General features: G+C 41.9%; 1 protein-coding gene across 1 annotated transcript; it reads right to left on the bottom strand.

The window, feature by feature from the left end:
• On the bottom strand, positions 1-24,014 carry lmo1 (LIM domain only 1). Its single transcript, XM_084934754.1, has 4 exons — positions 23,111-24,014; positions 9,654-9,867; positions 2,012-2,137; positions 1-519 (listed from the first exon to the last, which is right to left on the bottom strand). The coding sequence occupies exons 1-4, from the start codon at positions 23,130-23,132 to the stop codon at positions 414-416; spliced, it is 468 nt and encodes a 155-aa protein (XP_084790880.1). The 5' UTR covers positions 23,133-24,014; the 3' UTR covers positions 1-413.
• Positions 24,015-24,462: the final 448 nt, after the last annotated feature.

Here is a 24,462-nt window from a genome sequence, read left to right as displayed (position 1 = left end):
AACATTTAAGAATCTTTAATTCACACTAGTAATAAAATTGCATTACATTTCATAAAATAAATGTTCCAGTTTATATATACAGAGAAAACAGACTGTACATACCCTCCAGTGAACCATTTCTTAAAGAAAAAGAAAACAAACCTGAAACAAATTTCACAAAACATACAAGCAATACAGTGCTCAGCTAAGCAGGCACAACTGTACATCAAAATTTGTAACTGCTCAGTGTTGAGGGGGGGATGTGGGAGGGGCAAAAAGTTTAACATTTACAATAGAGTCCTTAGGGACTGATAAAGGGGTCTTAAAAAGTATTGCAGGCAAGCAGACAGACGCTTGTCTTTTTTCCAAGTGCAGCGGAACATCCATCTCGTGTGTAACGTGTGGAGCCGGCTGTTGCTGCCGTCGGGGTCCAACTATTGGACCTGTGTCTCAAAGCTCCCATTCAGCTGACCTTCCTCATAGTCCATTTGACACAAAATCATGTTGTTTTTTAGGAAAAACTTGTCCCCGACGCAAAACCTGTTGGCACACAAAAACAAAAGGCGGAAAAAAAAACATTGTCAAAAACAAAACGAAAAAAAAAGATGATTAATGCTGGCATCACGACAAAGTGGTGTGTGTTTGTTGACTGGTTGACTCTGCTCTGGCAGTGAAAACGCTGCGTCTAGGATCAGCAGGTACTGATGATTCTGTTTGATCGCACACATTTGGCTCGAGACATTTTACCTCATGCGCCGAGACCGCGGCTCGCCAGATTCAGAGTCTGTTTTGATGGCCATCGTAAAACATGTGGCTTCAAATAAAAGTAGATTAAAACCCTAAACAGTTTCGAATCAAACAGACACAGGCGCTGGCAGCCAATGAAAAGCAGGTCAGTTCTCCTTGGCCTGGCAAAAGCGGCGGTGGCGCCGCAAGAGTTTCCAAGGAAACTCTGCCACGGGGTTAGCTTTTCACACACCAGTTTAGTTCCGGTGCTCGAAAACATTTTTCCTCCAAAGTCTCACAGTCAGTTGGAGAGGGAAAATAACACATAGCAGCCTGCCCCACTGATATTCTTCTGTGTGCTGCTGTTTGTTTGTGTGACACAGTGGACACAGCTCCATAATGTGACTGAAGGGGAGTGAAGATAAGAATACAGCTGAAAATGGCTTGGCTTTAGTAATGTGCCAGGCTGGTAACACAGTAAATAAAGCTGGTAACGGTCACAGCCGTGGCAATACTGTGCCAGATGAGACCTGGCTTTGTGTCTGCCAGCTGAGAAAAGAGACTGCAGTCATAATTCCCTTACAGCAGGTGTTCACTATGGTAACTGAATCTGGTCTGCAGAAGGTTAATGGGCTTGTGCTGTGTGGAGAAACAGGGTCACAGCACCCCTGACAAGCATGCAAAGGACGTTCTGCTTTCAGAGAGGTGCCATTACTGACAGTATATTAATGGAAAAAAGCAATATTTGGCTATGTCATATTCTGTGTACATCATACCATACAGTAGGCTTTGTGCTTGCTCCAATTCTATAATAGTTCCTATCCCTTAGGAAAACGCCATTTCACACCTGTGTCTATTCTCTTTTGTGCAACAGCACAAATCTGGAGGACGTCATTTTTTATTTTTTTTGTGGCTCCTTTGCCTCCTCGGACAAATGAGAACAAAAGCTAATTTTACATCCCATTGGCTTAAAAGATTTACAGATCTAGCCACAAACAAGGACAAAGTGCTGGCAGCGTGACATAATAGAAAATAATTAGCAGGGCATTACAAATGCAATGCAACCTTGATTCTTGCAACACAAGCCAACCGCAATTTACTCCCCCCACCACCAATTATAAACTGTGGTCTGCAATAATGGAATGAAATATAAAATTTCTTTTCCACCTGAGATTTTTTTTAAGAGCCTCGAATATTTAAGCCACTGGCCATTTTAACGCCCTATTTTTGTGTGTGTGTGTGTGTGTGTGTGTGTGTTTTTCTTAAATATGCAATGTTGTTGTGCAGTTATGACCCCCATTCTTACCTCTGGTTACAAAGCTGACAGGCAAAACAGTCCAAATGGTAAACATTATCTCTGGCTCTCATCACCATTTCAAAGGCTGGGATCAGTTTACTGCAGGCTGCACAGTTCCCCGTTGTACCAAAGAGCCTGAAAGACAGCGCGCACAGACAGAGATTAACCCACCTTCTCTTTACCTAGATGCAGTAAAAAGAGCAAACAAACACGTAGCAAAATGACAGCAATAAATGTAAAAGAAAGAAGTTCAATAAAAACAGGGGGTTTCACAGAAAAAGGGAGTGAAAATCGAATTGAAGGCAAAAATCTTTCTTGGCATCCAGTTGGTATATTTGTTAATGAGAGTTACAAACATAGATCTTAATTCTTGGCTAATGATCTAATTATAATGATCACATGGTTTTAATCTCCTTCTTCAAAGAATTTCCCTCTCGCACACTGCAAAAGCAACGAAAACAGGTCTGAGGCAAACCATTTGAACTGCTGAAAGTTTTCTTCTTTCAAAACAAAACTACCTAATGAGTCTGTCTTCAACCAAATCCAGCTGGATTTTTTTTGCACATGAGGCTACACTCTATAATGTAGTCATAAGTTCAAAAAGATTTCTGTTACAAGGATTCAGGCTCAAACCCTCGCTCTCTCGCTTTTCTCCGTCTTCCTCTTTCATTCAGAGAAGAACCTGAGACAGTGATGGTAGATGCAACCTTGAGGAGTTAACTAAATGTTTTACAGTGAACAGACTCACTGCTCAAACCTCACTGCGGCTTGTTTGGGCTTATTAGATAGGAGCCAAATGATAAAGGTCACAAACACAGCAAGGAGGCACTGGTGTAGATCTCCTCAAAGCCAAAAAAAAAAAAAAAAGGAACCTCAAATGCTTTCCCCAGTCAGATTTACATTTTCATTTTCCAAGCGCCTGCCCCTATGTTTAATTTGGAGATTCTGAAGCACAGATAGATTTATATATTCTGCAGCAGGAAAAGGACCGCTTCACAGCTTTGCAAGAGGGGATAAGGCAACAGCAGATTGTCATTCCAACAGTATGTTAAACACTTTTCCCCCCCAAACTTGTAGAGCTCAGACAGAGGAGTCCCCGTGTTGATATTCTGCCTCGTTTATGCGAGTCCCATTCAGTTGCTTCCACCTTGTTAAAGAAAATGTCTATCCAGCAGCTCTGCTTCTAATTAGGGGCCACTGCCCCAGAGGAGCAGGGAAGACAGAAACAGAGGGAGAAAGGTTGTTATGTTCCATGAGAGGGATTCACAGGGTGTTAAACTGAAACATTGTTACAACTGGTTACTGTTTCAAGGAAGGAAAAAAAAATACTGAATGTTCTCATACAGTAGACATCTGCCACCCACGGGGTGCTCTGTAACTCAAAGAATGTTTTTCCCCCCCTCTTTAGAGAGACACAAAGACTTATCCAAACAGCTTTAAAAAATTGCAATCTCACACATTCAGTATTGATCTGAAAACAGAGCAAATACCAGTGCTACAGAACCTGACCTCGTTATCACACTATTCCAGCATTCATATTACAAGACATGAGTGAGTTTGTGTGGACAAAGCACAAGTATTGGCAACCGTGAACTGGTGAGTTTCCAGCTTATAAATTAACCCCTTTTCTCTCTTTTTTTTTTTTTACCTGGAGGGAAAAAAACAGAAAACTCCAGAGCACCCAGAGTCATCATGACATTCAGAGACTCTTCCATGTAGTCAGCAGGTCATAGTGATGTCCTTTTTCTCCCTCAGGGAACCTAAGCTATAAAAGAGCCTAGAGAACCTTGGTCATTTACAGCAATTGACATGCACACACCTATAGCAGCCAGAAGGATTATTCTAACCCATCTCCATTACACCCTGCTGGGCTGCAGACATGGTGCTCAGTTGATACATACAGGTTGTGAAAACGCCTGGTGGGGAAGCCCAGCTTGCTCCTGACACCAAGTTCCGCCTTCAGTCAGAGCAGCGTGTCACATCTGTGGCTACTTTTTACTTTGCGGCTATATCTATACTCTCCACAAACCAGTAATTCAAATAGTGTGGGTATAACCTCTTTTCCACTCTATTATGAGGGTTATTTAAGCTCGTCGTTGGATACGAAACATTTACAACATAAAGCCTGCAGAACCTGGTAAACACCCACGTCTTTCAAACTCCACAGTGAGAAAATATTCTGCTAATGGCACAAAAAAGGGGTTAGAGGCCTTCAGTATGGAAGGACGGTAACGGCTCTCATAACCGGTCTGTCTTAAGCGTCTTAATAGTCTTTCATGCTAACCTGATTTCCTTATCAGCTTTGTGATTTGAAATCGCAGGCAGATATTTGGCACAGAGAAGTTGGAGTGCAAAAAAGTGCTCTCGGTAATCGCTGTGTCCCACTCATACTGTTCTTCAGCCAACAGCTGACGTGTCTGGGTTATAATGTGGCATCAACATATGGCTTAATTGAGCCCCTTGTGCTAAGAGGAGATTACAGGCTGAGTGAACTGTTCAGCACACATTATACTCTTTTCTTCCTGCTCCTATGAAACTAAAAGGCAGTCAGAGAGAAACACCACTGTAGCAGAGCATCCTAAGTAATGAGTTTCATACTAAAATGCAATGTTAGCCAACAGATCCCAACATATTAGCACAAAAATGAAGACGCAAGCTACTCAGAGTCACCTTTAACTTGTACTTAAGTATAGATTGTGTGTGATCAAGGACTCTGCAATTATACACAACATGTATACTACAACATATATAAAACCACATGAAACTGCATTCATTTTAACCGTCATTTTTTATAAACTTGACATGCTTCACCGCACCCAAACAGTGCATTCCACGAACGTAAGCTGTAAATGGGTTTTGTTCATTAATTCATTTCATTTAAAGTAGATTTTCTTTTTGTTTGAATAGACTATTTTCGGAGGAATTCGAATGCATTGTTCTGACACATGTCCCGTATTGTAGGAGTGCAGTGGCTCATGCACTTCAATTTCCCTGGCCATTTGGATTAAATAAATCAATATTCTCTGAAGAAAAGTCTAAAAAAAGAAAGAAAGAAAGAAAAAAAAAATCAACATCAACACCGTTTTTTCAGCATTTATGACTGGCAAATTTCTCCAGCTTGTAATGCACCAAGGCCTGTGTGCTTTGCTGATCAATCATCGGTATTGTAGCAGGGTTTGTAGCAAGAAGCCCTCTTTTAAAATTGAACAATTCTGTGGTTCATATAAATGGATTAAAGGGTTAGAAGTGCTGATTTGGATTGCTCACCACAGCCTGTGACACATTCTCATATGGATTTCTAAATGGCATAATGCAGTATAAGTAAAAGCAAGCTGGATGTGCTTATTAGATGAGTGTTGTGTTTTTGCAAACTTAAAAATGTTTTGACTGGCAGTAGCAGCAGAACTCAAACTGAAGTGGTAATGCTTTTAGGTATAAATACAAGTTACGTTTTGATAAAGATGTGCTAGCATCCTGCTAAATTTGCTATTGTTGATGTTTTGCAGTTATTACTGTTAAGTCTTAATCTTTGTGGAAAAGATCAACAATGAACATTAACCTTAGCTCTTAAATAAACTGGCCGAATCTTATCGTAACCACCTCGTAGTACCGCATCAACCAAGTAGAGCACTTTGCTTTCAGACTGATGGCTTGCTTTTGTTTCTTAAGTAGAATAGGAGGCAGAGCCTTCAGCTTACAGTTAGGTCTGGGTCAGGTGACCCTAAATCCTCCCTTAATTATGCTGCAATAGGCCGAGGCTGATGTGGGCTTCCCATAATGCACTGAGTTTCTTCTTCACTCACTGTGCACTTGTACACACAGTGTGTTTTTTGCCCCATCTTTTGTCCCAACCGGTCGCAGCAGATGGTTGCCCCTCCCTGAGCCTAGTTCTGCTGGACGTTTCTTCCTGTTAAAAAGGAGCTTTTCCTTTCCACTTTCGGGGGTTGTTTGACTGATGGGGTTTTCTTTGTATTATTGTAGGGTCTTTACCTTACAACAAAAAGTGCCTTGAGGAGACTGTTATTGTGCTTGTCACACTTGCATCAAGTAGTGGCTTGTGTGTGCTACTCTAACACAGCTGGAGTTCACAGGTCATTGGAGAAGTTGGTGATCAATGCAAATTCGTATAATAGCCTTGCCACCCCATAGTTTTGCAATATGGGGTGGCAAGGTAAGAAAATGTTAACGACATTTTTGTACCACTGTTGTCGTTCCATATTCTACGACATGTCTTTAACGCACACTGTGATGTTTTTAATGTGTTTTTTGCAGACAGAGATTAAACATTTTATAATTAAATATTTCAGACTGCTAAATCTAAGGGTGGCAATGCCGGGGTGTGAGAATGTTACTATAATGGCCATGAAAGAAAGACTCTCTATGCCAAACGTACATTTTTACTTTAGACACCGATCACCAGTCTTGGTAAGTATTAGGATCAAGAAAGCTTAAAAAACCTTAATATATCTGCAGTATAATATGCAGCAAACTGTATTATCAATAAAGTAATTTTGTGGTTCATTTAATGACCATAATTGACACCTTTCAGATACACAGTGATGAGTGACACCTTAAATTGTATCTGTAGACACATAGAAATGAGAATAGATATGTGTGTCCCTGCTTAACAATGCTGAAATTACTCTTATCTCACCATCTCAAGATTATAGGCTTTGTTTGGATCACTTGCCGTCATTGTTATGGCTTAGGTCTAATTATATGCATGCTGACTTTGGGTTTTTAAACAATTAAGTTGCATTTTAGGTTCTTAACTTTGTAGAATTTGTATACTTGCCTTATCCCTGCTTTCTACCATCTTCAGTGCAGGGGAATGAAGCCTATTCTCGACTCCTTAAAAGAGCTCCTATTTAGTAGCTAAAAATGTAACTTTGTGTGCTGGTGTGGGATGTTGCGAGCAAAGTTGGACGGCAGGAACATAAAGGAGCTCTCCTTCCTCTGTTATTGAGTTATTACAATGGGTCTTTAGAGAAAAGAGGGCCTTCTTTAGTTCTTTCAACTCGCTGCTTTGCTAACTTCAAACCCTTAAAGCTCCTACAGTGCATCATCTGCCTCTCTGAATTGCTTCTCTCAGATTGGGCTGTGGCTCTTGAAGTTTTCTACCTGTTCTCTGAGCTCTTTGAGACTTCCCTGCCTGCATAGGGTTTGTCAGATTTCATAAAAGGGAAAACTGTTAATGCATGCGTCGCGTGTTCTGACCTTCCTCAACAGTTGTGTCTTTTTTGAAAGTGTAAACCTCTGTACAGATCTATCTCGCCTGAAAAAGAAGAGCAACTGTTTCACTTCCTCAAGGAGTAAGAAGAAGACTGATCTGAAAAACAGTCACATCCATGTGGAGCCATCCTCTATCACATTGCTATTCAGCTGGTTTTAGGATAACTTATAATGTCCATTATCTTGAAAACGTTTTCCTCTTACAGTTAATTACACCACATTTTGATAAGTGGCTGACTATTATGTCCACTCTAATATATGAAACAGAATATTGAATTATTTCTAGCTTCATGTCCTGATGATCGTATCATCACTGTATATACGAGGGGTTAAAGGTTTTACGACTTCACCAAAAGACTGACAATAAAGAAAATGCTTAATAAAGTTGCTATTCTTACAAGGAAGTTGCTTACAAAAAGAAAGATGCAGGGAACTGACATCAGGTGGATTAAAACTAAACTTTTTGATGGTGCATGGTTTTGAAGGGCACGGGAGGACACTGGCTGAGGTGTGCATTTTGTGTGTGTGTGTGTGTGTGCGCGCGCGCGCTGGAGTGTAATATTCAGTAAAGTGTGGGTGCATTCAATAAGTTGCTAATGCCACTGAAGGACAATCACAGATGGAGCTCCTATAATAATTAATGTGAGCATGGCAGGGTTCCAAACCCTGGGAAATAACCAAAGTGTGTTTGATCCACTGCTTGTATTTAATGAAGTGCGGGAGGCTAATTCAGTGTACAGATTTAACTTCATTACTGCAGGTGAGCAGAGCCTTCGTCTTACTACAGAGAAAAGAAGGAATGAAAAGGAAACCGGCGCTGCATGGAGACTGCATCACCTACTTTCAAATACTCTGGTCTCTCAAACTGCCTCTTTCCTATATACGCAAGGCAAGGGTTTTAATTTGTTCCATAATAGAATTCATCTCGAGCATCTCAGCCATTAAGTGTTCTGCATTTGTCGCAGGCTGAAGAGCAGGCGAGTGGGATGGATTTCATTAGACAATCTGGGGCAGCAGAGGAGCACAGGAAGCTCTCTACAGCTCCGTCCTTTTTATTCTTATTTTAGTATTCCTAACTCTTGATTCCATATGTCATTCTCTTCATTTCATCCCTTCTGTGACCTCTACATCTTAGTGGCCTAATGTGCGAGAAAGCTTTTCCTTCTCCCTTTACAGTGCCAGTAGGCACTTATGGCTTCAGGGTTGAGGTTGCTGTCCTTTCAGCTGATGTATTTTACCAAGTGAAACTCTGAGCTTCATCATTTTTGCCTTCTCCCGGTCATTTGCCCATTTATTATTACCTCATCTGCACCATCTGCCCCTTTTGGGGGAAACATCAGGTCTTAGTCAACCTCTCACTGCATCTTAAAAGCATTAACTGTGGGTGGGGACTGATGGATGGTAATGGCCTATCTCAACGTAACATCCCTAAGCACCTCTCCAGTGGGCTGTAGGCTTCTTCCAGGTCGAAGGAAGAGCTGAAATAAAAGTGAAATGTCATTAAAAGGCATCAGTGAGGTAGAGGAAAGCCAGGTTGATTAAAGCTCTCTGTGCTGAATTTTAGTGGCTATTTAAGTGATGCTGCTCTTTTTTAATTTACCATCTTAAATTGGAATAAACTAATCAAAACTTAAATGGGTAGCAGTAAGAGATAAAAGTGAACACGCTGTGAGACAAGGAGGCAGAAGGAAAATGGAGAAAGGGGAAGGGGGGAGGACGGTGCAGGGCAGGGTGTTTCGGGAGGAGGGGCCTAGGGCACCGGCATCTTTAAGTCGGCCCCAGGGGGATTCCCCCTCAAATAAATGGTAGGGAATGTGACCTAACGCCCAGGAAATGGTCATGTTTAATTTAACAAGCAGATGGCAGGGGTATCAGAAAGAAGGGGTGGGGGGGGGCAGCACTAGTGAAGCAACAAGCCTGCCTGGAGGTTTCTCACAGCCTACAGTGCTGATACAACCAAAAACATGTCGTCATGACAGAACCCTAGTTCATTGTTCATGTAAAGAAGAAATATATATATATGGTTGGGTATCCACGTGGTTTATTGTAGATGTTGGAACTGTGATTTGTGTTTGTGGACAATTTTTTTAAATAAAAAAAGAGGAAGAAGGAAAAATGGTGTTCCAAAAATTGCGCGTATTTTTCTCCTTATGCAAAACAAATTAGCCTTCACCTGTATACATTCTGTAAAAGAATAAGGCGTTAACCTTATCTGATGGAAATTGATTTTAAAAGTGTTCGCGACTCATACTGACAAAGCACAACAAACCCTACCGGGAGGGTTATATGCGAAACTGAAAAGAGAGGAGGGAACAAAAAAACAACAACTCTGCGATCCTTTTGAGTAACACAATTTTGGGAACGACATCGCTTTTGTGCTTGTTGTGAGGGGAGAAAGGTGATTGTGTGTCTTTCTTGCCTCAGGTAGTCCCTGCGACAGAGGATGAGGTTGGCTTTCGTATAGAGGGTGGAGCCCACCTCCCCCAGGCGGCAGTCGCAGCAGGCACATTTGAGACAGTCCTCATGCCAGTATTTGTCCAGGGCCTTGAGCAGGTAGCGGTCTTTAATCTTGCGATTGCAGCCAGCACACCCCTTCTGTTTCCCTTTGGGCTGGACGGAGAGCATCGGCACACCTGTAGTGATAAGGAGACAAACAGCCACGCGTGATTTACGGCCCGGGAACACGAGTGACTTTTCTGTTCTCTTTTTGATAAGCTGGCTGCTTCTCGAGGCGTCTAAGCCTGGCCTCGCACACGGCCACAGCACACTGCCTACCTGCTTCATATGCATTAAAGAAAACATTCTTCCATGTAGATAGGCACACAGGTCACATTGGACTACAAAGCCTCGACTTACTTATTCCACTAAGAACATGCTGTAATACAAAAGTTACATGATCACTGGCAGCAGGCTTCAGAGGACGGAGCACGTCTCAGGTAGTTCTCAGAGTTATTTTGCTTACCGAGGTATTTACAACAAGCTGCGTAGTATGTTAGTGACCTATCATTTCATCAAAGCCCATTTCACTCAACTGTCCACAGCTGTAAAAGCTCCTCGTGGGCTTTGTTTGGTATAGATTAACATTAACCTTTTAAAAAGCCTCTGACCGCAAAAACGTTGCTACCAGACCCCAGTGAGATATGTTATGGCCTAAGTGCCTTTTAGCACACGCGGGGACACACACACAGACACGGACTCATATACACACGTGTGTGCGCACACAAATTGCCAACACACACAGTGCTCCCTGCTCAGAGCATTACAGCCTTTCCTCCTTTTACACTTATCTGTACTCATGTGTCTGCAATGAGCGAGCCTAAGTTACCAAACTCGCAAATTGCCCTGCTGTCACGCAGGTCCCCTTTAAGTGCGCCTTTTAGCCTCCTAAAGGACAAATAAAGTCCATTTAATAACTGCACTAAACACTAATAGTCTATGTGTGGTTGACATTTGTGTTTGGACTAAAAGCCCCCCTCAGGCCACTGCTGGTACAGAGGCAGGGGTGCGCAGCTCCCCTCTGTAGCACTAACAGGTCTGCCACAGCTGAAAGCACAAGACAACAGCTCTTAAGACACTCTCTCACACACTGAGCTATTGATCCATCTAAAAGAACACACAGTGGACGCCACTTGCCACTCTACTTTCAAAACACATTTCTCTCCCTCTCTCTCGAAAAAAGAAAAAAAAAAGACTGGACAGTCTGCAACATGGGGGGTCAGGCCAACATTTTGTATGTGTGGGCATCTGTAAAGGGCCCCATTTTAAAGACGGGTTGTACAGTTTTATATGAAATGTCACTGTTGCACTTTAAAGTTGTGCATGCGGTCCAAACACACACACACACACACACGCACAGGCGTTTCTCAGGAATGAAAGTATGCAAACATGTGACATATTGTGTAGTTGTGTTATGTTACGTGTGAATAAGGTCATCCTGTAGTTGGATCCGTTTTAACTTCTGCAGTTTACTGAGCGATACACACAACTTCAGCTGGTAACAAGGGACTGCTTCGCTCCGCGCTGTTTTTCTCAGCTCAATCTGTCAAGTTCGCTCTCCTTCACAGAAATCTTACACCGCTTTTCAGCAGAACTTCTTTGGAACAGAAAATCATTATCATTCTCCCTGCCTTTTTTCTCCTTCTTTCACATGCTCTCACACGCAAGCAAGTGGACCCACAAAGTACCTCATTGGATCCAGATTTGCGCTGCAATTTTTTAAGGGCCATCCGCACATCAATAATGCTATGACTGTAATACAAATAGCACCCCCCCCCTCTTTCTTTTTTTTTTAAGGAGGTGAAGGGAATTGCAGGGCTTGTTAGTCAAATTTATGACTTTGGTTTATATGTCAGTAAGTGCTGTAGTGGTGTTGAGCCGTCTTATTTCTTTATCAGAAGTAGAAAGGAGAGGCTAATTGGTCCAGTGCTGGTGATGTGAGCCATCAATTAGTGTTCTGCCTGCCCTCCAGCTCCCTCGTCTCCCTCCTTCCCAAAACAGACCCCTTGAAGCTGCCGCATTAGGATCACAAAACCTGCTATAAATACCAATGTTCAGTGTAAATGAAGCTAAAAAGCTTCAAATTCAAGCCACACTGGATAAGGGCGGACTCTTCTACCTGTATTTCATGGCTTGTTAGGGGAGCTCTCTGCAGGTATGCCAACAGTGCTCGCCTGACAGGCTTCTACAGAACTAAAAACAGTCTTAATGAGGAGAGAGAAAATGCCTGTGTGTGTGTGGATGTGTGTGTGTGTGTGTGTGTGTGTGTGTGTGTTTCAGAGGTTGTGCAAAGAAAAATATAGAAGTTGCTGCATTTCCCTCAGGGATTTCAAAAATCTTTAATTTGCCTTTTATGACACCTAATTAGTTATTCTACTCAAAATCTTTGCTTTAAATAAGAGAACTAATTATACAAAAAGGTCGTTCCTCCACCTCCGGAGGGCTACTCATAATTGGTCGAGACCACCACCACTCGCAACACTTCCCTTAAACATATCGCGTGTGTTTTACATCACACTTGAAAAGGCCAAAGCTTAACCCATCATGGAGTTACTGTGTGCTGCTCAACACTTTTTTTTTTTTTTTTTTTTTTTTTTTTTTAAATAAAACGCTTCTCGGCATCATTAAGGTGACAACACAGACTGTTTCTTCATGTCACCGAAGTTTCTCTGTTTCTTTATGCAGATGTCCCGGTCCTTAGGCCTAACTAAGAAAGACACCTCAGCAGAGGAACACCAAATGTCTGCCAAGAAACCAATATGCCTCTTCCTTGCAGCAACACTGGGGAGGGGGAAAGAAAAAAAACCCCAAAAACACAAGTTTGATGTCTTCTACCAAAGCAGCCTCTGGAAAACGGCTTTAATAGTAGTGTAGGAGGCAGTAGCTAAAACCTACTAAACAAAGAGCGGTGACAGAAAAAAAAATGATTGTGTAAAGTAAATGTCTTTTCAATTCCCTTAATGCCATGAGACATTTTCTTGCACCTGTCACCACTCCCGGCGCTCTGTGAAACGGTGGAGTAGAACAGACCCTCCAAAGCTTGCCACCTCCCAGAAAGAAAAGCTGCATTATGAAAGGAAGCAGCAGACTAGGAGGCAGCCTCCACTTAATCCAATCCATTTAACAGATACAAGTGCCACTGACCTTCCAGTGTCATTTGATGTTACCAAAAGCATGCCTCTCCACATCACGATTCATTCTCCAACAAGGGATGCATTTTACCCCTCAAAGTGGAGAGACAGCACTTGGCCTGCCAAATATCCTTCCTGAGGAGAAATTTAATTTGCCATTAGCACTGTGTGAAAATGCCTGTCATCTCCCTCTTTTTCCTCCCCTTTAAAGATTGTATCTTTCAGGAATATGTACAGTTAGTTTTACTCAAGCCAAGCAGTCTGTCAAAGCATGTATTTCCCATTATAGATAGCATCCGATTTCTGTTACCCCATTTACACTTCCATCTGTAGAGCTATCAACAAAATCACATCAGTCCACTAACCTTTCTGATATATTTAAGGTTTTAAAAGAAAACACGCTGGATGGAGCACTCAAGGAAATACAGGGGAGGAAAATGGAAAAATACAATTATCACACAGACATGGGAAAACCTGTAAAAAAGAAAAAGAAAAACCTACAATTTGCCCCAAACTCCCTTTCTCCTCCCCATCATTACCATTAAAGTGTTGGTTGCTATTTTAAAACAAGTGAGCAGGTGCTTGAATGGTATTCCGCATACACTAATTTATACGAATCCCGGAGCCACCATCAGCTATGCTGTGTCATTTCATGCAGACTAAAAGGAAGACTGGTTAGTCTTGTATCAGCTTCTGTGGGCGTAAAGGTGTGGGAATGATAATATTAGTCTGAATAATCACCCGCTAAAATCAGCACTGTTTCTTCTTATATTAAATTTACAATGAAAGAAAAAGAAAACTTGACAGTAAATGTTTATTCACTAAAGAACTAAACTGATTTCATATCAGAAATAGCTTTAAAACAATATAATTTTAATGTTTATTAGCCAGTTGTCTCATTTGATAGGGAAACGAACTCACAAATTCACCCCTTCACTAGTCAACTGCTGTGCATGCACACACACCCACACCCACACACTCCCAGTGGAACAGCTGCTCTCACAGGCACTCAACCTTTAATGGCAGAAAGGACAGTTACATCTGCTTCTCTGTTTGTTAAATGTCTTTTGATCAATTAAAAGCTCTGACGCCATGGTGCGATGCAGACTTTGCTGGTTCACGGGGAGGTAAAGGATCTTGATGAGACTCGCTCAGCCTTCCTGACACATGGGGAGGGAGGTGGTCTTTCAAGGAAGTGGAAGCTGGCCCTGGGTGGGCCTCTTCTTGGGGGCCCCTATAATTCCAACTCCCAGCTGCACTAAATAAGAACGCGTTAGCCACCGGCGTGGTGAATACACAGAGCGCGATGCTCGGGGAAATTAGATACTGTATTAGCAAATGATTGCATTTATCTGGAACAAGCGCATGTGTCATTATCCCCACCACCACCACCCTCTCCTTTATTCAAACCACTCCTGCACAAGACATCGGGCCGGATATTAACCGAGTCTTTAAACTGCTGCATGAAGTTACAAACGATGCTGAGCTCAAATAACTCGAAAAAGTGAAGAATAGTAGAAAAAAATCCAAACTTACTATGCTGATTTTGGTCTAGTTCTTTATCCAAGTGTTTTGTGCTTCAGCCATGTTGTGGCCTTGGCATTGGAAAATAAAATTTGTCCCTGGGCCAAGGTGTCTGCCACTGAGGTTAATAGGCATCTCATGCAGATGTCTTGCTATTGTGCGCATAAATCAGCCCCTTTTCATTCAGCTTCCATCATTGCTGTAATTGAGTCCGTAGACGTGTTTTTATATCTCTGAGACAAAATACAAGACATCTGGTAATAATATCAGCTGGAATAGACAGTCGAAAGCAGAGTGATGAGCGCATTCTGAATGATAAACAAAATAAAGAACACTGAATCATGTGCCTATCGTTAGCTGGTGCATATGCAAGCAGCAAAAGAAGAGATATGCATGAACACGTGCATATGCTCTCTCGAATTAGGCCCAAGTCAATATTACATTTCATACTGGCTGTGTTTTTTTGTTTTTCCCCCCTCTCATAATTTGCTCTAAGAGCCTTCTATGTTACCGTGCGGCATGCTACTTTTCCAGATGGTTGTGTATGAATGCTAGGGTCTGTGAGGTGATTTCTGGGACTGTATGCATGCTATGATTATGACATAATTAACACCCACAGTAAGTGGGAGAGAGCAGACAGGGCTGGTGCAGTTGAGGAGGGGACTGTTCATTAACAAGATGCACTCTCTCAAACTTTGCAGCTTGCTGTGGCTAATAAGCCCCGCTGAAACGGAGCCCAGCCGTCCCTTGCATTGACCCTGGCGCTGCCCAGGATAAGGGAGGGTTTTGTCTCCTGGAATAATTGCTCTTTTCACATGTTACAAGTGTCCTGACCCCCACGGTCGGCAGCCACTTTCCCTACCATAATTACTCCTGATCCGCTCCAAATGAGTCAGGCACATTAGGGCTGCAATAACACTGGCCCAGCTTCAAGCGCGGCATGGGGAGTCTCAGCAGAGCAGCCTGGAACAGGGCTGCCTTTTCTCCCAGCCTACGGTCATTTCCATCACGTCAGAGGTGCATTTCTTACACTTGAAGTCAGCACGAAGGCCCTAGGCCCTTTTTCTAAAGGCTTACAGAAGGTATTGTTAGCTCCTGGTGCTCACTACTCACTGTGGTTTGGCTGCACACTCCATCCCAATTAACGGAAAACTTCATTAGGGTGCTTTTTTTCCACACTTTTCAGCCCCCTATTATTTTTAATTTATTCACATGGGGTTAATTAAAAGAAATGTATCACAGAGATATGCAACAGCTTTCTAATTAAATTCATTGCTGCTTTTTTTTTTTTCAAGACATGAAACTGGCAGAGTTTCCAAATTATTACAGAAGGCGACTTGTTCCAACACTTGGTTGCTCAGTAGTAGGTTGAGATTAGAGCTCTGCAAGGTAAGCTGTCAACAGCAGAAAGAGAGTGAGGGGGAAAGAATGAGGAAAAAGAAAATGAGAGTGGGGGATTAAGATGAATGAGGAGGAGGAGAAGAGACGCAAAAAACAGCCATGGTTTGATCGTGCAGTTTTACTCCAAATAAACCCCAAGAGAGGTCTTAAAGAAGGAAGACTGTCAGTGTTGACAGATCAAGGAGACCATTTGATATTTCATCCAGCCAATCACATGTGGGCTCACTGTTGAGCTTTGTCTGCCGTTGGTCTAAGGTGTTTAGTTCTCGAAACCTGCCATTTTGCAGCTTTTCATTTAAGTGCAAGCTGTCAATAATCGAGAAGGTGAATGCATCTTCATCTCAGTTGAGTACAGTAGGCACAAGATCAACTGACATTTCCCCCGGAGTCTCCATTAGAGATTGAATAAAGTTTTTTTTTTTAAAAATCTATATATTGTCAAACTAGATACTTTTAAACCTTTATAGAAGAGGCAATCTTATCTGCCACTTTCTGATTCCTGTCAAGAAAAAAAGAAAGAAAGAAATCAAACCATTAGACCCGTCACAGCCACTTTCCGCCATCCGGAACAGAATGCACAAACACTTTCCAGTCCACATTAAAAATGCATTTGGAGATGGAAAAATGGAGCCCTCTAAAGTTTGTGTCACTCATGAGGTCAGGAAGTGATGTACGAAATCCTTCCCACTCCCCAGCAATTACTGCACACTTATTATTTCAAAGGATATGCCAGGAGACAGGTGTGCCATTCAGGGTCCTCGGTGTGTTGAAAATGGAAGGGAAGAAGGAACACCATACTGTGGTGCACTATGTGAGGTTCTTTAATCTTGAATAATGCAAATTCCCCACAGGGGGCAGTTATTTGGCAGCACAGGCCTCTAATGTCATTCAAGCACCTACTCCCACACCTGATGGGGTAAATAATGAGGGAGGTTGGGTGCACAATTAGAGAAAGAGGTCTTCATGAAGAAGCTGTCTCGCAAAGTCAGGCCTGTCCCAAAACTCTCAAAAGGGAAACGCCATAGAGGATATTTGATGTTTCATTATGAAAATGGTCTTAATGAATACATTTGAATACTATTTTATTACCCCGTAATATAAAAGAGCTATGCCATTCCCTCTAGGAGTAATTCCTGTTGCTGGCTAAAATCAAATGGCTGGTCAAATGAAATGTAATAAAATGAAATGAAAGGTAATGTGATTGAAACGGGGGCCAAAAGTGTCTGAGGAACAGGTTTATAACTTTAACTTCATTGGGAAAACACACACACACACACATACACACACACACACACACACACACACACACACACACACACACACACACAAATGGCATTATTTGATCAGAAGCTGTATTTGCAAATACTCAGATAGTCAATATCAAAAGCCTAATCTAACTCTAGGGGGCAACAAAAAGGCTGTCTTAATCACGGGCTTTAATTAGCTATTTAAGATTTTATTACCTAAAGGTCAACCAATGAGGGGTTAGCTCTAAGCAAGTTGGCTCTTATTTAAGTGAAGGCACCCAGGCTCTTCTATTTACCAACAAGATAATTGCAAGATCTTAATAAAGTGTGACGGCTCCACCCTCCTTTCTTTTGGATTCCTCTATTTCATGCTATAAATCAGCTTTTAATTTTGATGTTTTGGGCGTAAATAAAAAAGAAACTCAAGCATCAGTTTAAGTATTTCAATACGTGTCATTTTAAGCTGTGTAAAACATTAGAGCAAAAAGGTTTATGGCAAATTTATGACAAAATTAAGTTGCCCTAAAAGAATCAAACGAATTTTTCAGAAACATTGAATCTGCTTAAATCTGTTTTCAGAAGTTGAGATTGGAGTGAAGTTAGTCTGAAAGTTTAAAAGCCCCGCTAGCAGCCCCTAGAGGCTGCGCTGCTCCTTACACTTACAGGAACAAAGTCTCTTTCACTGACCAGTGAACACTTACACCCTAAGAAACAAATCCGCACATGCAGGGCCAGAGACAGATGAAAATTTACAACAATAAGGGTTTCTGCAAACGGAAATATGACAACGGCAAAAACTATAGAGCGAGCATGCGATGAAAGGCGGCATAGGCTAATAACGCCTTGCTGATTTCCAAGCACCTATTGGCCAATTTTGATGACTTTTAGTGAGGGCAGTTGCAAAGGTTTATCTCATCTGAGATCCGGTTTCCTGAATTTGTATGACTGGATTTGTGCTCATAGATACTGTGATGAAGGATTGAAAGATCAAAACAAACAAAAAAACATATACGCAATTAGGATTTCTTTGTTAGCTTTGCACAAAGCATTAATAGCTATAAAGTAAAAAGGAGGAGTAAGTAGTAATCAATATGTCATACTGATATAGTCAATAGATTCTTTAAAATCTCCGAATAGGGTTTTGCGATAAAAAAAAAAACACATGTATGCATACTTTTAAAAAATGTGCATCAAGGGATTAAATCAGGAGGGTTTAAATAAAATGTAGGTTAGTTTGATTTATGACACAAGACGGCGTTAAGAGGCTGATAGGATTCGAGAGTCGGGTCAAACATGATTCAGGACGCACCATCGTAATCAAACAAACATAAACATCCATTTATATTTCAGGTTTAAAATCTTTCCAAATGTCATTTAAACCCCCCCCCCCCCCCCCCCCCCCCCCCCCATTGTAGCAAAGCTGCTGAAGAACGATAGTTGGTGGCTTTGTAGTTTTGACATCTGCTCATCTCAAGAACTTTGTTGCATGTCATTCGTCTCTCCTATGTTTCCTGTCTTCCTTTTCTAAGCCTATGATGACAGAATAAAGGAGAAATGATTTTTTTTTCTCTCAGCGAGCAAAGAGTGAGCTTTACAGAGTGCAGAACGACACACAAGCAGCAGCCGTGAGCATGCAACCGGTAAACAGGTGAATAAATAACTTCATGTTAAAAAACAAAACAACAGCAGGAAAAAAATAACTGATGAGATGTTGCAGGAAGTGTGTACATGTATGTTTGCAGAGGCATCAGTGTATCGTTTTTTTTTTTTTCTCCCCCTTGCCACGTAAACATGAACGCAGTCAATAACTGCTGGAGGGAGTCGGCTTCACGGTGACAGGTAGCAGTGAGACTTGCTTTCAACAGGTTCAAACAGATGAAGCAGTATCGTATATACAGTGTATACGCATGTATTGTGTTAGTTATTCAATCAGTGTTGACACCAGTAAAGCGGCTCATCTAATATTTTTAGATGTATTCTTCTGCATTTGCCTCTGAACTTGCACTAAGACACAAGGTTTCCCCCAGTGTCTGTGACTCATCTCAGCTTGTTAGAATATATGCAGATTTGGGAAAATGCTGCATTGGTCCTGCTCATTTTATACTGGCTGAATCTCACCAGTCTCGCAATATTCCTGCTGATGCTGAAAACATCGTTTTTGAAGTGAATAAAAACAAGCCAAAAACAAAAAAGGGGGTCAGACTTGGGACAACACAACAGGGATGGTCTGTTCTCTGTGATGCATGTGGTGGCAGCAGATCTTGTTGTGAGAATTTGTATGATAACATAGCTAGCATGTGGCCTCTGGCAATAATAAAAGGGATGCTCTTACAGCTCAAGAGTGCATAATTGAGTTTGTGTGCCACACTGATGAGTGCAGCAATTTACATCGGAGGCAGGTGGGCGCGCTCGCTAACACGCGTCTCTTAAGTCTCAGTTCAGTCTCTTTGAATTCCACTTAGATCATGGAAAGTGATACAAATCTCCCGCACTCGTAAAATATGAAACGATCAGGACTGATAGGGATCTAGAGGTTTTAGTGGTGACAGACGAAATTGTCTCTTGTGAGGCTTCTGCATTTGTAAGATCAGGCTCAGATTAGATGGAATTAAACACTCGCAGCTGAAAATTGTATTAATGCGATTTTGTGTGCATTTTTTTTTTCTTCTGAGCTCAGCTAAAATGAATAAAGTGAAATGATTTACATGGACAGCCAAAACAGTGAGGGTGTAAGACTGTTGCTTGTCAGTGCAGGGTATATTGTGCTATTTACGCACATGTATTTTTTTGATACCATTTTGTTACATATTTATAAAAAAATACATTTAAAAAAGCACTAGGTTACACTTTGTAAATGTTTCAAATACTCAACTGCCTCCTGACAAACTGTGTGTAAGAGGAGAAAAAGTTCAATACAGGCAACGCAGGTGCCTATAATAAAGCTTACTAAAAAAAACTGTACTGACTTAAGAAATATCAAACGAAGCAATGTGTTTGTAATATTGTTCAAGCCCTAGAGCACCAAAACCAGATGTAATTTCAATATTTGAAATGGGCAAGTTTAATTTTGAAGTAAGACCAAACCAATAAGCTGAGAAAATAGCAAATACGAGAGAGCAAATTGCATTCCTTGGTAAAAGTGAAAAGACTTAAGGAACATATAAAAGTAATCTCCAACTGGAAATTAGAAATCAACCCTCAGAAAGCAAATAACAGAAAAGAAATATTACTGTCCACTTTCTAGATCAATATAACATCGCTACAAGACAGTATTACCATGGTAACACTGGTAAAGAATGAAGCAATTCTTATTATTTCAAAATAAAAATCGGAGCCCGAAGCCCAAGTTTTATTACAGCAGCTGACAGAAAGATCGCCAGTCTGTATTCATCTGGAGCACTGCTTTTCAATCACATGCTTTATGAATGTACACATTTTTAGTGGACAGGTTGATAACAGGATGTTAAATTAACAAGCACAGGTAACTGGAAACTTGTAAGTAGCTGGAGGTTTTTTTTCTCCTGTTTTCTCCCCCCCCCCGCCCCCACCCTTTGGTTCAGGTCTGTAAAGAGTATACTGTAGTTATGGTAATGTTCAGCAGGAAGATGCCTTCAGCGTGGACCCACTTTCTTCTCCTGCAGTGTACGAAGAAAGAGAGAAAACGGCTGAGTTGCTTTTTCCACCCCTCTCAAATTATACGCAAATTGGAACCTCATATCGCAGGGTAAAATAAAATGTTGACAGTGAATATTTTGGTACATGTTGCCCACTATAACCTGCATATTAGGTCACTTCACAGAGCAGTGCCTGTGTTCCTACTGCAGTCGTCCTCTGTGCTCCCAGACTCAGGGCTCTGCCAGATAATATACATACAAGGATAATGACCTAATCATCTGAGAGTAAGGAGCTAAGGTTACACACAGTATCCACAGGTATCTGCATCCAACATGAAACCATTCAGGATGAGGATTTCAATGACAGCTGACAGGGGTGCGTCATAAAATTTTTATTTTACATTTTCGACTCGAGACAAACTGGCGCAGTGGGAAAAGAACTGGTATCAGTCACAGAGGTTCGTTTCTGGTAATTGCTTTTGCAGCACAAATTGTTGCAGACTTTTCTAAGAGGAGTCAGAGTTCAAAAACGGTCTGCCAAACAAGCAGCATCATTACTTTGTTGCCAACTTGGATCGCTGGCTTTGAACACGAGAACAGACACACTGATGATCTGTTTTATAGCCCGCGCAAGGACTGAAATATGAACACTTAGGCGACTCGCACACGGGCATAGTAGTACATCAATCAAGAAAACAAAAAACAAATAAACTAACAAAAAAAAAAAAAAACAGCAACGCAGAGTAAGCACACATAAACACACGTGTGGCCACCCAGACCCACACCTCCACTGCCACATACGCGTGCATCTGTTTGCGCAGGCACTAAGTGGATACATTAGACGTGAAGGTTGAATTGACAAGCCTATAACTTTGGAGCCAATAAACGCTAAGAGGCATCATAGAGAAAGAGACCAGATCCGAGCCGCTCTGCTGACAACCTGGCCAAAATGCTGGAGCTGCTGGTTGGACCCAGCAAATAAAGGGTGAAGCTTTTAGGCAATGAGCAGCAGGTGATCTCAGCTTTTCTGCAAGTCCTAATGCTCCTAAAAGCCTCTCTCCCTGGTTCTGTAATTGGGCATCAGTAGTTAATGTAGTATTGACTGCATTACATGCTCCTGTGCATCCTTTCCCACTAATGCCATTTGCATCACCTTGTACATTTACCATATTGCTTAGCCAATAACTGTTAAAAGCAATCTGAATCATGAATCATATAGGGAACTTTTAGCAAGACAGACATCCAAAGGAGACAATTTACAGTTGAGTTAATTTGAGTACATTAGCAGCACAACATAGATTCAGCCGGACAGACCAATTTATGTCTCTACCACAGTCCTTTTATTGGTTTTTGGATGTGTAAGTGAAAGGATGCTCCTCTAAGATGAATGAAAGATCCATTTTCAAACATAAATAATGGGTTACAGATGCATCCATTACTTTTGGAGGAGGAGGAGTCCGGCATAAACTGGAGTGTACAAGAGAGATATCCCGTACTTTGAGAAATAACATGCGCATACACAAGCACACACGGGGAAAAAAAAGAAGTGTTTTATGGTTGTGGTGGCTGTCAGCGTGCATGCCAGCAGGTGGTCTGTATTGTCAGCAAATCGACCTCAAAATACTCTTAAAGAAGTGACAGAATAAAGACATGCAACACACACCTACTTGGTTTTTAGTTCATCTCAATCAGGTTGTGCAAATGTGTTCAGAGCATATGCACTAAACAGACCCGAATGTGACGGATGCACTGCACACATCTCAACATCGGCTTAATCCAAAATGGGACGTCATTAGAGGCGAATTTGATTTAAATTAAAATTAATTAGATTGCCTCGCCCATTAACCTAAATACATTGAAATAGATAAGTAATGCAAGTAGGCCTATTTGGATGGAAAGTGAGCGAACGCTGCACAGGCGCTATCCATAATTTGCAATCAAGTTAAAAGCACTCTGCTGTCATCTCCCATCCCGTGGTGATGTCAAAGGCTGCCTCGCCAACTTCACAGACGCAAAAAGCACTTAGGAGGAGGAAAGAAAAGAGGAGCCACATGCACTGCAGTCTGTGTGGAGTATCATCAAACTCTGGCTCACACGAAGAAAGACAAAAAAGAAACAAAAAAAGAAAGACAAAAAAAAAGCTGCAAACAAATCCTGTTTATAATAAACTCTCCCTAACTGAACTGCAGTTTGGCATTTGTAGGGTTTTTGTGGAAGAGCGCATCAACTTCGTGGTACAGAAAGCACATACGATATTGTTAGTTAACAAAAAAAAAGGAGGGGAGGGGAAGAGAAAAAATCGCCCGGACCCCATCGTGACTGAATGGGGTTGAAAAAGCCAGCGTTAAGCGGAGGCTGCCGGTGCACAGGGTCCGGGGAAAAAACACTCAGTGTGTAAAATGTCACTAGTTTGCCGCGTTACTCCCTAGGTTATAGCATCCTACGGTGGTAGACGTTACTCACCCTCTTCCTTGTCCAACACCATCGTCCTGAGGAACGAGGAGTCCTTCCTCGGGCGATCCGTCCTCGGCTCCAGCAGGCTGCACCGCTCGGTGTGCTCACAGCTTCTCCTGGAAATGGCTTTGAAACGCGCGGTTGACTAGACTACGCCTCGATAAACCGAAACCCTGGAAAGATGAATTGCCGTCTGCGCGTTTTCTCCCTCCTATCAATAATAATTCACACACGGAATACGGCGATAAACACGACGAGAAACCCCTATCCGGACTGAAGTGCAGCGCAAACAAATAGCGATCAAACAGCGTCGGTTGCTCTTGATAAATTCCATGCGAATAGAATAAAAAAGAAAAAAAGAGGAGGAGGGGGGCAAAAACAATGAAAAGCGATACAAATCTAGTGTCGCCTATCTGTAACTGTGCACACACGGTCGGATCAGACGCTCAGACTGAACGGCTGAGCTCTCCTCGCTTCTTAATATTCTCTCTTTCCCGTTCTCATTTGCTCCGAAACGGCAACTATATTCAAACAAATCCAATTGCAAATCTGACAACTGCTAAAAGCAAACTCGCGCCGCCTCTCTCCCAGTTTATGTGCCGCGCTCGCCTCTGCTGCTACTGAATAAATGCGCGCAGTTTCCAGAGACCCTCGGATTCCCCTGTTAATTAAATCAATTCATTATGCTCAGATCTGATTAGCAGCCCTTCCCCCCTCTTTGAATCAATTATTCAATACACAAACATAATTGCTTGTGCCAGAGGTGTCTAAGTATTAGCTTATTTAACTCCAAGGACACTAATTACCCCTAGGGCAAGGGAACTTTTCTCATTAATTCTGACAAAACACAAAAGCACAGCTAAGGGAAAGTGTGTGTATGTGTGTGTGTGCGTGTATGTTACTGGTCCGCCTGCCAGTCTGAATGTGCGCGATCGAGAGGGAGAAAGAAGGAGAGCGCGCATGCACCTAAGTTGGTATTGATGCACGTGCGCACGCACGCGGGTGCATGTTTCAGGGAGAATGAGAGAGAGGGAGAGAGGAAGAGAGACGTTGAAGGAGAGCAATAGTGCTTCACTGGTACAGTTTGAGTAAACATAAAACGCGCTCATTGTTTTTTGTTTTTTTTTCCCCTTCTCCCTACTTTTTTTTTCTTCTGCAGAATTTAATAGAAATAGCATCTAATTGTGGTCTGTTTAGCAGTTAATTAGTGTCCAGACACAGTTATCATACAGGCTGCAGATAAACAGTCGTTTCAAAAGACAGCACAACAGATGGGCTGCGTTTTTGATTAGTGGGTAGATAGAAGGTTCAGTTTCGAATCTGGTAATATAATTGTTGCCTGTTATTGCCAAGATGAAAGT

The sequence above is a fragment of the Perissodus microlepis genome, chromosome 1, assembly GCF_051167445.1.
Source record: "Perissodus microlepis isolate ML-2025 ecotype Zambia chromosome 1, ASM5116744v1, whole genome shotgun sequence".
NCBI classification, from domain to species: Eukaryota; Metazoa; Chordata; class Actinopteri; order Cichliformes; family Cichlidae; genus Perissodus; species Perissodus microlepis.
This window is presented reverse-complemented; position numbering and strand designations above follow the sequence as displayed.

Bases quoted from the DNA above. Each gene is read 5' to 3' on its own strand.
- lmo1 (XM_084934754.1), bottom strand. From the start codon at position 23,132: ATGGTGTTGGACAAGGAAGAGG. The intron at 9,868-23,110 runs GTGAGTAACGTC...TTATCACTACAG, and splicing joins GGTGTTGGACAAGGAAGAGG to GTGTGCCGATGCTCTCCGTC. The intron at 520-2,011 runs GTAAGAATGGGG...GTGTGCCAACAG, and splicing joins TGTCAGCTTTGTAACCAGAG to GTTTTGCGTCGGGGACAAGT.